Source organism: Mobula hypostoma, chromosome X2 (genome assembly GCF_963921235.1).
Source record: "Mobula hypostoma chromosome X2, sMobHyp1.1, whole genome shotgun sequence".
NCBI lineage: Eukaryota > Metazoa > Chordata > Chondrichthyes > Myliobatiformes > Myliobatidae > Mobula > Mobula hypostoma.
In genome coordinates this window covers 6,241,458-6,256,398 of record NC_086129.1, presented here as the reverse complement: position 1 = coordinate 6,256,398, position 14,941 = coordinate 6,241,458, and the positions used below count along the sequence as shown (strand labels likewise).

The following is a 14,941-nucleotide window of genomic DNA, read 5'->3' as shown; positions in this document are numbered from 1 at the left end:
CTGAAGAGTGTATTAGAGTTTAGCTCAGAGACCAAGACTGGGGAGGTAGAGGTCAAAGGTGTTGGGGAAGGGACAGAGTCAGTCCCTTTGCACCAGATACATTTACAGAGCAACCTGGTCTCTGGACTAGTCACGATCGGGGTGAGGTCCGAATTACCGATGAAAGACGTGGAAGTCTTGCTCGGTAATGACATCGCCGGAGGAATCGTGTTCCCAGTCGTGAGATTGACGGGTCAGCCTGCCAGCATGGAGGCCCCGCCCGCGATGGTGAATTTGGCTGAAACATTTCTGCCAACCTTGTATGAGACAGGGTGTAGTGAGATAAGAGGTAGTGAGGGAGCTGGGACAGACGTAGCAGTAGCCAGGAAAGAATTTGTGCAGACGCAGGAGCGAGACGAGGGGCTGATGGTTTTGGCAGAGACCGCTCTCTCTGACACAGCCTTGACAAGCTATTGTGCGGAGGAGGAAGTGCTAAGGAAGAAAGGGAAATCAAGTACAGCATCCGCAGATGAGGAGTGGGGGGTGGTGCAAAAGAGTTATGGGGATGAGGTTTTTAACATGGCCCACGAGGTACCCCCCGGTGGACATTTTGCGGTGCTGGAGGAAACAGTTGGTGGAATCATGAAAGAGATTTACCGGCTGCCCAGGGGGAAGAATGTTATTGATCATGACCGACGCGAACTGAGACGGTCACCGGCTTTTGATATGCTAACAAACCTAGTCGGTGTTAGCGTGGAAATCAATGAAGCTAGGGGCCCCCTGATAAGAGAAAAGAACCATTTTGAAAAGGTTAGGATGGGATCGGTCAGATGGGAGAAGGCTATTGTTTTGGCCAGGTCTACTGATAAGGTCTCTCCCTTAATCCCCGAACAACGCGAATCTTTAGAAGGAGTAATTAAACGACTCGCACCTATGTGTTTGATTGTCCCGAGGAAATGCAAAGAACTGGGACGTTGGGTTATGTCTGTTACAATAGGGCGGCCCAGTAAAGAACACTCATATATATTGAGTAATTCAGTGACTAAAGGGCTGATGACCACAGAGGTGTGTATTGGCAATTTAATACGGCTGTCTGAAGCCAGCTTGATAGTGAACCTTGAAAAAAATGAATTCGGCCACACGAGGGTCACTTACCTGGAAATTGTGGTGACACAGGGGCAGCTGGCAGCGATGCAAGCTACAGTGCAGGCTATCGCTGACCTCCCAACCCCGACAGACAAGAGGGCCCTCAGAAGGCTTTTGGAGATTGTGGGGTACTGCAGGAAGTTTTGCAATAACTCTGCGGTCAATACCCGTCCTCCTCCTACTAAGCCCTTGCGAGAGAAAATTGAGTCGGAATGCGACGACCCTTGTTGTTGTGGTCCGGGACAAAACCAAATGAGAGGTTACATTGGTCGCAATTCATCAGTGTTTTTGGCCACTATGAAGTTTGCTGAGTTGGAGCCTGGTCTAAGGGATTATTAATAACACGTGTAAAAGGAACAGAAAATGTGATGATTGTCTGTCAAGGTGTTGACAGCTTCAAATTCTCTGTATTAGCTAAATAACTGTTAAAGATGTATATTGTGTATGTATCAGATAATGTAGTCATGTTTGTAATTTTTACCTCCCGGTAAAAATCCTTAAAGGGGGGAAGTGTTACGAGAATACACATAAAATTAAGATGTTTGCTGGCCTGGGCAGCATCAGTGGCATCAGCAGTTGGTCTGCCACCTGCCCTCAGGGAGAGATAAGGAACAATGGAGCAGCGTCTGGAGATGTGTAATGAAGGGATGTGGGAGAGAGAGCTGTCTAGAGCGGCTCCCCCTTTGAACCCTGAACTGTTTGAAGGGATGGACAGGCGATACCCCAGCAGGGGGATAAAAAGGGACAGGTTCGCTAAGACGGGACACACGCCACCCGAGGTAACGAGACCCTGGAAGCGGTGCGCCTCTCACGAGTGGGTGAGAAGTACCAGATAACGACAAGGGTGGAAAGGTACGATCAGCGGGAACCCGGTGTGTGTCTGCCCTTGCCTGGGTGCCGGGTTCACTGCAGAGGATCGACCGCATCTGGAGGAGGGGTCACAGTCGGTGACCTCAGGTGACATCACCAAGGACCCGCCCAAAAAGCTGTTTGTGAGCCATCTCGCTGGTCTGTGAGCCATCTCGCTGGTCTGTGAGTGAAGCAGTGTTCTGAATGATCAGTTGTTCCTATTCTATCTCTCTCTCCCCCCACGTTGTCCCTCGCCATGGCAACGATTACTGCGAACTGAACTGGACTGAACTTTGAGTCATTTTGAAGTTTGGTCATTTACCCCCTAGACAACGATAGAGCTTGATTGATGCTGTTATCTTAATTCTGTGCACATGTGTGGTTATCATTGTTGAACTGTTGCATTTATTATCCTTTCGATTACTGTGTTGCTTGTTTCTTTAATAAAACTTTCTTAGTTCTAGTACTCCAGACTCCAACTGAGTGATCCATTTCTGCTGGTTTGGCAACCCAGTTACGGGGTACGTAACACCAGTCTATACGTGTAGTCCTGTTTCCTTGTTGATGGATTAATTTTGTAAGTAGCAGCTGGTATCTACCTTACCTCTACCTTTAATGATTCTGAAGACATATATCGCATATCCTCTCATTCTATGTCGACTTAGGCCAAATAGATTCAGTTTTCTCAATTTTACTACATAGCTCACAGCCTGCAGTCCTACAATGAGTCTAGTCGCCTTTCTGTGAACTCTTTCCAGAGCCTTCACACCCCTCACAAAGTATGGATATCAAGATTGCGCACAGTACTGAAGGCGTGGCCTCACAAGTGCATTATACAGCTTAAGGAGAATGTGTCTTCTGAGCACGTTATATAGCCCAACATTTTATTGCACTTCCTAATTGCTTCAGTGCATTGCCTAGATGTTGCTAGTGATGTCTTCCAGGAGACGCAAATCCTTCTCATACAATGCACTCTCTTACTCAAGACCCCCTTTGTATATTTGTATCTAATATTTCTACATCCTGTATGCAATAGTTTGCATTTACTTACACTGAATTTCGTCTGCCATTCATCAGCCCACAACAGAATTTTCTTCTGATTGACCTGTGTTGATTCTGCTGCCTGAATTTCATCAGCCCATCTCTCTAATATTATGTCATATGCAAACTTAACTACTTTAGTTGGTTCTGTGCTTATACAAATCATTAATGTAAATTATAAACGGAAGCGGCCGCCAAACTTATTCTTGTGGAACCCCACTTTTAACATTTTTCTGCTGTGAAAATTATCCTCTCACCGTACCTCATTATTTTCTGTTTTTGAGCCAATTCTCCACATATTCGCAAACCATACTCTGAATCTGCACATCCTGTAATTTGATTATTAACCTCTTATGGGGCACCTTGCCAAAAGCCTTCTGAAAGTCCAAGTACACTTTTACCTGTCTACTTCTTTAGCTCTCAGCATTTTTTTTACCTCTTTATTGTTATCATAAATTTTAGTTGCCTCTTCATAGACCTACAACATATTAATAAAACGTGATTTACCCTTTTTGAACCCATGCTGACTTCCTGCTGACATAAGGCCATAAAACCATATGACATAGCAGTAGTAGGCCATTTGGCCCATCATGTCATTCAATCTGGCTGATTGTTTTCTCCTCTTCAACCACATTTCCCGGCGTTCTCCTGATAACATTTGATGCCATGTCCAATCAAGAACCTGACAATCTCTGTCTTAAAAATACCCAGCTAACTGGCATCCACAGCTGCATGTGGTAACAAATTCCACATAAATTCCCTGCTCTTGTATTGTAGACCTTCTGAAATGAATGCTAACATTGCATTTGCCTTACTCTCCACCGACTCAACCTGCAAGTTAACCTTTAATGTGTTCTGCACAAGGATTCTAAAGTCCTTTTGCATCTCTAATGTTTGGGTTTTCGCCCCGTTTAGAAAATAGTTCGCACATTTATTTCAACTTCCAAAATGCATAACCGTACATTTTCCAACATTATATTTCATTTACCAGTTTCTTGTCCATTCTTCTAATCTGTCTAAGTCCTTCTGCATCCTAACTCTTTACTGAACACAACCTACCCGTCCGTCAAACTTTGTATCATCTGCAAACTTGACAACAAAGCCATCTATTTCATCATATAAATCGCTTATAAACGGCATAAAAAGAATTGGTCCCAACACCGACCCCTGCGGATCATCACTAGTCACTGGCAGTCAACCTGACAACTATCCTGTACTCCCACTAGTTGCATGTCTGTTGTTATCAGATTATTTTACAACTCGTTCTTTTTTAATGTTTCTCTTATCTTACCCACAATGCACGTTAAGCTTACTGGTCCATACTTACAAGGTTCAGTGCGGTCACCCTTCTGACATACCGATAAGATGTTAGCCCTTTTCAAGTCTATGAGGAAGAATACGGATTCGAAGGATGATGTGCTGCACATGTGGTACATGCTGCCTTTCGTTAACTTCCCCCTGATTGAGAAAGAGACGTTTGGCCCTTCTCCCACTGAGTCAGGTGTAGTGGGGAGCGCTAGCTGTGGGCAGTCTCGGTTACAGCAGGACCAGGAAGGAAAGGAAGCGGGGCCCCGGACACGGGACAGGGGGCTCCGAGTTGTAGTGGTGACATGATTCAGGGAGGAGTTAGCAAGCAGACCCGAGGTATCCCTAGTAGTGTCTGAATATTTAGGGTTTAGGTGAAGGGGTACGGAGGTCTCGGAGAATTAGGAAGCTCTCAGATAGGTTGGCCTATGTAGCGCCCGTGGACGGGCGGAAGGTCCACTATTTGGGGAGAAATGTCACTGTGTGTATCTGGATGGGTTACTGAGTCGATACTTCACCTGTGAGTCGGCTGGCGTGATATACTGCGTCCGGTGCTCCCGATATATTGGCGAGACCCGACGCAGGCTGGGAGACCGCTTTGCTGAACATCTACGCTCTGTCCGCCAGAGAAAGCAGGATCTCCCAGTGGCCACACATTTTAATTCCACTGCCCATTCCCATTCTGACATGTCTATCCACGGCCTCCTCTACTGTAAAGATGAAGCCGCACTCAGCTTGGAGGAACAACACCTTATATTCTGTCTGGGTAGCCTCCAACCTGATGGCATGAACATCGACTTCTCTAACTTCCGCTAAGGCCCCACCTCCCCCTCGTACCCCATCTGTTACTTACTTTTATGCACACATTCTTTCTCTCACTCTCCTTTTTCTCCCTCTGTCCCTCTGAATTTACCTCTTGCCCACCCTCTGGGTCCCCCACCCCCCGCTTGTCTTTCTCCCCGGACCTCCTGTCCCATGATCCTCTCATATACCTTTTGCCAATCACCTGTCCAGCTCTTGGCTCCATCCCTCCCCCTCCTGTCTTCTCCTATCATTTTGGATCTCCCCCTCCCCCTCCCACTTTCAAATATCTTACTAATTCTTCCTTCAGTTAGCCCTGACGAAGGGTCTCGGCCTGAAACGTCGACTGTACCTCTTCCGAGAGATGCTGCCTGGCCTGCTGCGTTCACCAGCAACTTTGATGCGTGTTGCTTGAATTTCCAGCATCTGCAGAATTCCTGTTCTTTCATGGTGTATTGTCTGTTATTTGGGAGGGGTGGGGTAAATCACACAGCATCCACACAAACTAATTATCCAGTTTGGCGGGGCCGAAGGCTGTTTCCCTAGACGACAGCGAGCTGAGCGACCCCGAGGCTTGCCAGGGGCCTAGACAAATATTACACTTTCAGTCCAGTATTTGTTGCTTTCTGTTTTAACTGCACCATGTCATTATTGCCCTTCAACTCATCTACCCTGTGGTTATCCCTCATCTTCTGCCCGTTCTTTCGATTATCTCTGTTGCACGCTATCTTTGATTTATTTCTGTTTTCCCCTTCCACAACTCTATCACTCGGCTCCCACACCCCTACAAAATTAGTTTAAACCTTCTCTAACAGCCTATTAAAGGTGCCCGCAAGGACATTTGACCTCTTTGGGTTCAGGTGTAACCCGTTCTTTTTGTACAGGTCGGATCTCCCGTGGAAGAGGCCCCAGTGATCCAGGAATCTGAAGGCCTGCCCCCTACACCAGTCTCTCAGCCACACATTAATACGCCTGATCATCCTATTCTTGCACTCGCTAGCAGGTGGCAGAGGCAGCAATCCTGAGATTACTACCCCAGAGGTCCTGCTTTTGAGCTTCCCACCGAACTCCCTGAATTCTCTCTTCAGGACCTCTTCCCTTTTTCTACCTGTGTCATTGGGACCAACATGTACCAAGACTTCCGGCTGTTCACCCTTTCCCTTCAGAATACTCTGCACCCGATCCGAGACATCCCGTACCCTGGCACCTGGGATGGAACACACCATGCAGGTATCTCTATCAGGCTGACAGAACCTCCTGTCTGTTCCCCTCGCTATGGGATCTCCTATGACTACCGCATTTCGCATCTTCCTCTTTCACTTCTGCACCACGGAACCAGGCTTTGTGCCAGAGACCCGATCGCCATGTTCGTCCTGTCAGGTCATCTCCTCAATCGTATTCATAACGAGAAAAATATTACTGAGGGGTATGGCCACAGGGGACACCTCCACTACCAGAGCTCTTTCCTTCGCTCTCCTGACAGTCACCCTCTTATCTAACTCCTGCAGCCTCGGGGTGACTGACTCCCTGTAGCTCCGCTCCATCTCCTGTTCACTCTCTCCAATAAGCTGTAGGTCATCGATCCGCGGCTCCAGATCCCTAACACGGTCTCTCAGCAGCTGCATCTCAGTGCACCTTGTGCAGATGAGGCCATCCGGGAGATGGACAGTGAATGTAGGTCCGGGTAGGAAACAGCCGGAGAGGCTACATCTGCTGACCCCGACAGTATCATCCCCAGGGTAGTGAAAGCCTGTACGAGCCTGCTGTCTGGTATTTTGGTGCACCCTGACAATCTGAGACCGAGTCAGGAAAAGATGTGGAATAACTCCTGCCTTGGTCCTTTACCCAGTATGGTAATTATCCGAACTTAATGAGGACAATCACTACAGACCAATCGCCCTCACATCTTATGAGATGAAGGTGATGCAGAGGCCGGTCCTGACTTACCTCGGACCCTCTACAGTTTCCCTACCAACCTCATGAGGGAGCGGATGATACCATCATCTCCCTGTTGCAGCGAGCTCACTCCCACCGGGATGATGCTGGTGGCATTGTTAGAATCACTGTTTTTGATTTCTTTAATGCCTTCAATACAATCCAGCCACGTCGTCTGAGCAAGGATGGGCGTAGACAAATTCACTGGATTACTGTCTTCCTGACAGATAGACCCCAGTTTGTACCGCTGGGTGGTTCTGTGCTTGAGGTGGAGATGAGTGACACTGGAGCCCCACAAGGGACTGTCCTGTCTCCGTTTCTGTTCACACTGAACACCTCAGACTTTCAGTGCAACTCTGAGTCTGGCCACTGAAAGATGTTCTCTGATGACTCTGCCGTAGTTGGGTGCATCAGAGATGGGCAGGACTCGGGGTACAGAGGGCTGGTTTAACAGGATTGTGGAATAGTGAGGGAAGCATCAACTGCTCCTGAGCGTGGTCAAAACCAGGGAAATGGTGATAGATTTTAGGAGGGAGAGGACTGTGATGAGTCCTGGATACATTCTGGGAGAAGAAGTTGCGATGGTGGAGGAGGACAAATACCTGGGTGTTCGCCTCGGCGAGAGACATGACTGGAAAACCAACACCAAGACTGTTTAAAAGAAGGGGATGAGCAGACTCTATTTTCTGAGGAAGTCGAGATCCTTGAACACGTGAGGCAGGATGTCGCAGATCTTTTACCAGTCTGTTGTAGCGAGTGCAGTCTTCTTCGCTGCTTTACGTTGGGAAAGACTAAATAAACTCATCAGAAAGGTTGGATCCATCCTTGGCCACAACCCGGACTCTATCGAGTGAGTGGTTGAGTGGATGTCACTGAACAAACTGTTATCGATTATGGACAATCCGGAACATCCTCCCCATGACCTACTGAATAGGCAGCAAAGCCGCCGACCCCTTTTCAACAAATTCACTCAGCTCCGCCCTCACAAGGATCGTAACAAAAATCTTCTGCGACAGGTGGACACACATCATAGTTCAATAGTTTCTGCATTGTTGTTTCATACGTTATTATTGCACACTGATACAGTGTTATTGTGTTTATTATTATTCTGTAGTTTATTTTCAGTAAAGTCTGTCCGCTGCTTGCTGTGCTTTTAGATGTTGCTGCTGAAACGAATGAGTTTACCACTCGGAATCAATAGAATATTCATTATTATTATTATTATTATTATTCTCCAGCCCTTTATCTCTCAACAATCAACTTCCCAGCTCTTTAATTCACTCCTCCCCCTCTCCCGGTTTACCCTATCACCTCACCTGCCCCACATTCTGACTCCCTCCCTTCCTTTCCAGTGCTGAAGAAGGGTCTGGGTCTGAAAGGCCGACTCTTCACTTCTCTCCATAGTTGCCGTCTGTCTCCCTGACTTTCCCCCAGCATTTTCCGTCTGTTGTTTTGGATTTCGGCATCTGCAGATTTCCTTCTGTTTGCTGACACGCGCATGCGCAGAAGTATGAGGTAATCCCAAATATCGCGCATGCGCTCAGTGGACGAGAGGCTCACAAAGACCGGCCGCAGGTAGGAGGGGTCTCCGGTGGGGAATTAATCAGCGGCGTCTGAAACGTGATTGACGGGCTATTACTGTGAGCTCCTGGCGCACTGGTCCTGCACCCCAGGACAGCCCCGGTCCATTCCCTCTTTCTCAGCCGCACGATCCGTACCCAGTGCCGCCAGGCTTTCGGCTGATGAGCGCTGGGCCGCCGCTGTTTCTGCGGCGCATGCGCATCGCTGGATCTTTCGGTGGCTGACAGATAGGTTTCTGGTTCGTGTGGCCTTCTGGGTAAAGAGGCAGCCATGGATGATACCACCAAGTGTTGTTCCCGTTTCTGTCGAAGGAAATGGGAGCCAATGTATCTCCCAAACACTGCCGTGTTTCAGCTGAGTAAATCCGAGGATCAGTAACTCGGAACAAAAATATAGTTCCCAGTTAATCTTGGTGGAAGAATTTACCTTCCAGTCAGTGAAAATGTCAATTTGAGCTGTATGGAAATAAAACCTTCCGTCAGATTTAGTTCTCTCTGAGTAAATAACGATATGAAACACCTTTGCTTCGATGACAAGTGACTTGTGGCTTTTACATCACAAAAGTGCCGCAGTCCAATGAGAATAGCCACTGCCCTCCAATTTCTATTCATTGGCATTGCCATCGATGGGTTCATCACTGTCAATCAGCTGGTGGGAGGGTATCCGAGTAATTAGTAAATCTCCAGGATCATACATGTAGAAACAAGTGCTCTTTGTAGTCTTGTGGAACATAACTAGAACTTGAAATAATACCAAAGGACAGAGACAAATTGAGCCAAGTCTTAGGTTGATTGAAGTCAGAAATAGCGCATTCTCACACAGACAGGAATACTGTCAGAGAATTTGATGGTCAGTCAGAATGTCTGATCCGTGCCTTGTTTGAAGATGAGTGCATATAGAAACATAGAAATCTAGAATATATTACAGGCCCTTCGGCCCACAGTGTTGCGCTGTCCATGTAACGTATTCTAGAAACTGCCTCGGATTTCCCAACCGCATTGCACTCTGTTTTCCTGAGCTCCATGTACATATCTACCAGTCTCTGAAAAGACTCCATGGTATCTGCCTCTACCATCATCACTGGCATGCACCTACTACTCTCTGTGAGAAAAACCTACCTCTGACATCCCCTTTGACCCTGCTTCCAACACCTTAAAACTATGCCCCTCGTGTTTGCCATTTCAGCCCTAGGAAAAAAGTCTCTGGTTATCCACATGATCAGTGCCTTTCATCATCTTATACACGTCTGTCAGCTCACCTTTCATCCTCCGTCGCTCCAAAGTTCACTCAACCTATTCTCCTAAGGCATGTTCTCCATTCCATGAAACATCCTTGTAAAATCTCCTCTGCAGTCTTTCTGTAGTATCCACATCCTTCCTGTAATGTGGTAACTGAACACAAGACTCTAAGTGGGTTTAAAGAAGGTCTTATATGGCTGTAACATTACCTCACCGATCGTGAACTCGGTTCCATGGTTGATGGAGGCCTTCTTAACAGCATTGTCAATCAGCACTGCAGCTTTGAGTGTAAAATTGACATGGACCACAAGATCTCACTGATCCTCCACATTGCCAATAGTCCCAACATAATATTGTGTTCTGTCTTTAGATTTGATGTACCGAAATAAACCACAGCACACTTAACTGGGTTGAACTCCATCTGCCAGTTCTGCATCCTATCTGCATCCTGCTGTAACCTCTGGAGAACAGCCCACACTCTTCACAACACTCTCAACTTTTGTGTCATCAGCACCCTTCTCCTTCCTCATCAAGATCATTTATAAACATCACAAAGAGAAGAAGTCTCAGAACACATCCCTGCAGAACACCACTGGTCACCGTCCTCCATGCAGTATACAAACCATCTACAACCACCTTTGGCTTCTGTGGGAAACCAGTTCCGGATCCATAAAGCAAGGTCCACTTGGATCCTTGCCTCATTACTTTCTGAATGAGCCTCGCATGAGGAATCTTATCAAAAGTCTTACTGAAAGCCATGTACACTACATCCAATGCTCTACATTCATCAGTGTGTTTTGTTACATCCTCAAAGAATTCAATCATGTTCATAAGGCTTGATCTGCCCTAGACAGAGCCATGCTGACTATCCCACATCAGATTATGCTTCTCCAAATGCTCATAAATCCTGCCTCTCAGGAGCTTCTCCAACAACTTGCCCTGCACTGAAGTAAGAACCACTGGTCTGTAATTTCCTGGCTTGTCTCTACTCCCTTTTTTGAAAAGGGAACGGTGTCTTCTAATCCTCTGGTACTTTTCCTCTCCCTATTGATGTGCAAAGATCATCACCAGAGGCTCAGCAATTTCCTCCCGCACTTCCCACAGTATCCTGGGGTTGAGTACCCGCAACTTGTGTTGAAATTGGTAAAACTGTGATGCCAGAGTTCACATTCAGAGGATATCATATAGAAATATGTAAAATTATGGAAGGAATAGATAAGACAGAGGCAGGAAAGTTGTTCCCACTGGTAGATGAGACTAGAACTAGAGAACATTGCCTCAAGATTTGGGGGAAATTGGGATGGAGATGAGGAGGAACTGCTTTTCCCAGAGGGTGGTGAATCTGCAGATTTCTCTGCCCAATGAAGGAGAGGGAGGCTACCTCAGTAAATATATTTAAGACAAGATTTTTGCGTAGTTGGGGAATTAAGGGTTCTGGGGAAAAGGCAGGTAGGTGGAGATGAGCCCATGGCCAGATCAGCCATGATCTTATTCAATGGCAGATCAGGCTCTAAGGGCCAGATGACCGACTCCTGCTCCTATTTCTTATGTTCTCACCACAGACTGAAATCTCTCCTGAAATATTGTCCTTCACCCATTGATGTCTTTTGTAAATATTTTTACAGGTTTGAAATGGCAGAACACTTGTGTACGGGAATCTCAAACACAACAACACATCAGTTTTGCTGTCTGGATATTTAAGGAGTGACCAGATATTTTCTTTGCTACACCAACACATCTGTTGTTGATTCTTCGAGATGAGGAATTATCTCATCCCAGCCGGTAATGTATTTCATGTATGAAATTAAGTTTTCTGTTTTAACTCTGTGAAATTCACTGGAACTGGGAGCTGAGAACACACCAGCATTTGTTCACTGGAGATCAGTTCTTCAACTGCATTGATCGTACAAGGCATTCAAACATCTGACTTTCTGAATTGCCAGAGAATTGATCGTCGTGAGATATCATTCTCCTTCTCTCAGTGTGGGAAGAGATTCACTCACAGGCTACCCACAGACACGCCAGTGAGTTCACAGAGGGGAAAGGCCATTCACCCACTCTGTGTGAGGGAGGGGAACCACTCAGTCATCCAGTCTGAAGATACATCAGCAAGTTCACACCATAGTGAGATGCTCCACCCGTTCTACAAGCAGGAAGCCATTATATCAGAAAATTCACCAATGAGAGGACATTGACCTGCTCAGACGTTGGGAAGGCATTCACACACTCAACCACAACACAGTGACACCAGCGAGTTCACACTGGGGAGAAGCCATTCACCTGCTCTGAAGGTGGGAAAGGATTCACTCAATCATCTCAACTGAATGAACACCAGCGAGTTCACACTGAAAAGATGCCGTTCACCTGCTCAGACTGTGGGAAGGGCTTCACTCACTCCTCCAAACTACAGAGACACCGGCGAGTTCACACTGGGGAGAGGCCATTCACCTGCTCAGACTGTGGGAAGGGATTCACTCAATCGTCCAACCTACAGACTCACCAGCGAGTTCACACTGGGGAGAGGCCATTCACCTGCTCAGACTGTGGGAAAGGATTCATTCTGTCAAATCACTTGCTACAACATCAGTTAGTTCACACTGGGGAGAGGCCATTCACCTGCTCAGACTGTGGGAAGGGATTTGCTCGGTCATCTGACCTACAGACACACCAGCGACTTCACACTGGGGAGAAGCCATTCACCTGCTCAGACTGTGGGAAAGGATTCATTCGGTCAAATCACCTGTTGCAACATCAGTTAGTTCACACTGGGGAGAGGCCATTCACCTGCTCAGACTGTGGGAAGGGATTCACTCGGTCATCTGACCTACTGACACACCAGCGAGTTCACACTGGGGAGAGGCCATTCACCTGCTCTAAATGTGGGAAGGTATTTGCTCAGTCACCTCAACTGAAGGTACATCAGCGAGTTCACACTGGGGAGAAGCCGTTCACTTGCTCTGAATGTGGAAAGGGATTTGCTCGGTCATCTCAGCTCCTGAGACACCAGCAAATCCACTCTGGGGTGAAACCATTCCTCTGCTCAGAATGTGGGAAGGGATTCACCGATGCAGCTCAGCTGAAAGATCATCAGTTTGTTCACACTGTGGAGAGGCCATTCACCTGCTCCGACTGTGGGAAAGGGTTCACTCGTCGTTCTCGACTACTGACACACCAGTTAGATCACACTGGGGAGAAACCATTCACCTGCTCAGAATGTGGGAAGAGATTCACCCATTCCGCTCAACTGAAGGAACATCAGCGACTTCACACCGGGGAATGGCCATTCACCTGCTCTGAATGTGGGAAGGGATTCACTCGGTCATCTCGACTGAAGGTGCATCAGCGAATTCACACTGGGGAGAAACCTTTCAGCTGCTCTGAATGTGGGAAGGGATTCAGTCAGTCATCCAAACTTGTGAGGCATTACCAAATTCACGCTAGGGAGAAACTGTTCACGTACTCAGATTGTGGGAAAGAATTCACTTGGTCATCTGAGTTTAAAATACATCAGCGAATTCACACTGGGGGATGCCACTCACCTGTTCTGGATGTGGGAAAGGATTCACTCAGACATCTCAGTTAAGACTATAAGATATAGGAGCAGAAGTCGGCCATTCGACCTTTCGAGTCTGCTCCACCTTTCAATCATGGGCTGACCCAATTCTTCCAGCCATCCCCACTCCCCTGCCTTCTCCCCATACCCTTTGATGCCCCGGCTAATCAAGAACCTATCTCTCTCTGCCTTAAATGCACCCAATGACTTGCCCTCCAAAGTTGCTTGTGGCAAAAAATTACACAAATTTACCACCCTCTGACTAAAGTAAGTTCTCCTCATCTCTTTTCCAAATGGATGTCCTTCAATCCTGAAGTTGTGCCCTCTTGTCATAGCCTCCCCTATCATGGGAAATATCTTTTGCACATCTAATCTGTTCCGAGCTTTTAACATTCAGAATGTTTCAATTAGATTCCTCTCCCGACCCCCTGCCCCCCATTCCCCTGAACTCCAGGGCCTGCAGCCCAAGGGAAGCCAGATGCTTCTCGTATGTGTAACGTGCTGTAAGGTTTCACTGCTAATGTAATGGCTTCTTTGTAATGTTCACTGCTGAAGTAACAGTTTCTCTGTAGCAGCAATGTTCGTGTTATGGCTGGCGATAACAGGACTGTGGGATGCATGTCAGCCAATCAGGATTTTGTTACTCTGTCTCGTGAATCCGGGAGCAGTTGATTTTGTCAGAGACAGAGATGGAGAGAGAAGATGTGAATGGACAGATTTGCTAAACCGCCAGACAGGGTGGACTTGGAGCGAGGGTCCAAAGGGCAGTGACGATCGGAGGAGGCTGATGGGGACCGATCGGCCTATCAGTGAGCTCCAATTTTGCGCACAGACTGTTTAATAAGATTGGGCCCTTTTTTCAATTTTGTTTCTCTACTAACCATACAGTCAAAGTAAGAGTTATAAAGCTTAATGGTTTACTCACAAAGTGTGTACTGTTTGCTATTTCGCGGTACTGATTTGTAACAGGGAACACATCGAGCAGCATCCACCCAAAGGAGATTTCTTCAGTTTGGCCGGGCAGGGGGTTATCACCCCTTAGATTAAGCCGCTAGGCAAAGTGAGAATTACAATTGTGGGGGCTACGTTCGGGATTGATTCTGTTGGATGCTGTGCGATTACCCTGAGAAATGAACCAGTGGGGCAGATATTTGTACTCCAGATGAATTGTTAATTCCACTGTTAAGTTCTGTTGAAGTTGCGATTGTGAGCGGAGCCTTGATAAAATGGTGGATACAGCTTTTGTCTTCATGCAGACCAGCACTGAGGTAGCTGGCGGCGGAGATTTCAAAGACACAGTTCTATAATTTCTGAGGAGTGAGGGGAAAGACTGGTCGGAGTTGGAAGGTCTAATTAGTCCACGTCCCCCGGTGAAGAGTGAGAATTCTGAGGTTGTATCCGCCCTTACTTCTCTGGCGAATAAATGGAAAAATCAGATTCCAAGTCCCAGCTATGGCAGGCTCCACCTATTCTCTGGAATAACACCCACCCCTAAAGGGAAGGAGGAGTATGA

General features: G+C 47.0%; 1 protein-coding gene across 1 annotated transcript in view; it reads left to right on the top strand.

Annotated features, from left to right (window-relative positions):
• The window catches only part of LOC134340726 (zinc finger protein 420-like), a 77,869-nt gene extending 63,296 nt beyond the window's left edge, over positions 1 to 14,573 (top strand). The window contains exon 6 of the mRNA XM_063038193.1: positions 12,127 to 14,573. Coding sequence (XP_062894263.1) covers positions 12,127 to 13,458 — 1,332 coding nt within the window. The 3' untranslated portion in view covers positions 13,459 to 14,573. The remainder of the gene's footprint in view (positions 1 to 12,126) is intronic.
• The last annotated feature ends 368 nt before the right edge of the window (positions 14,574 to 14,941 follow it).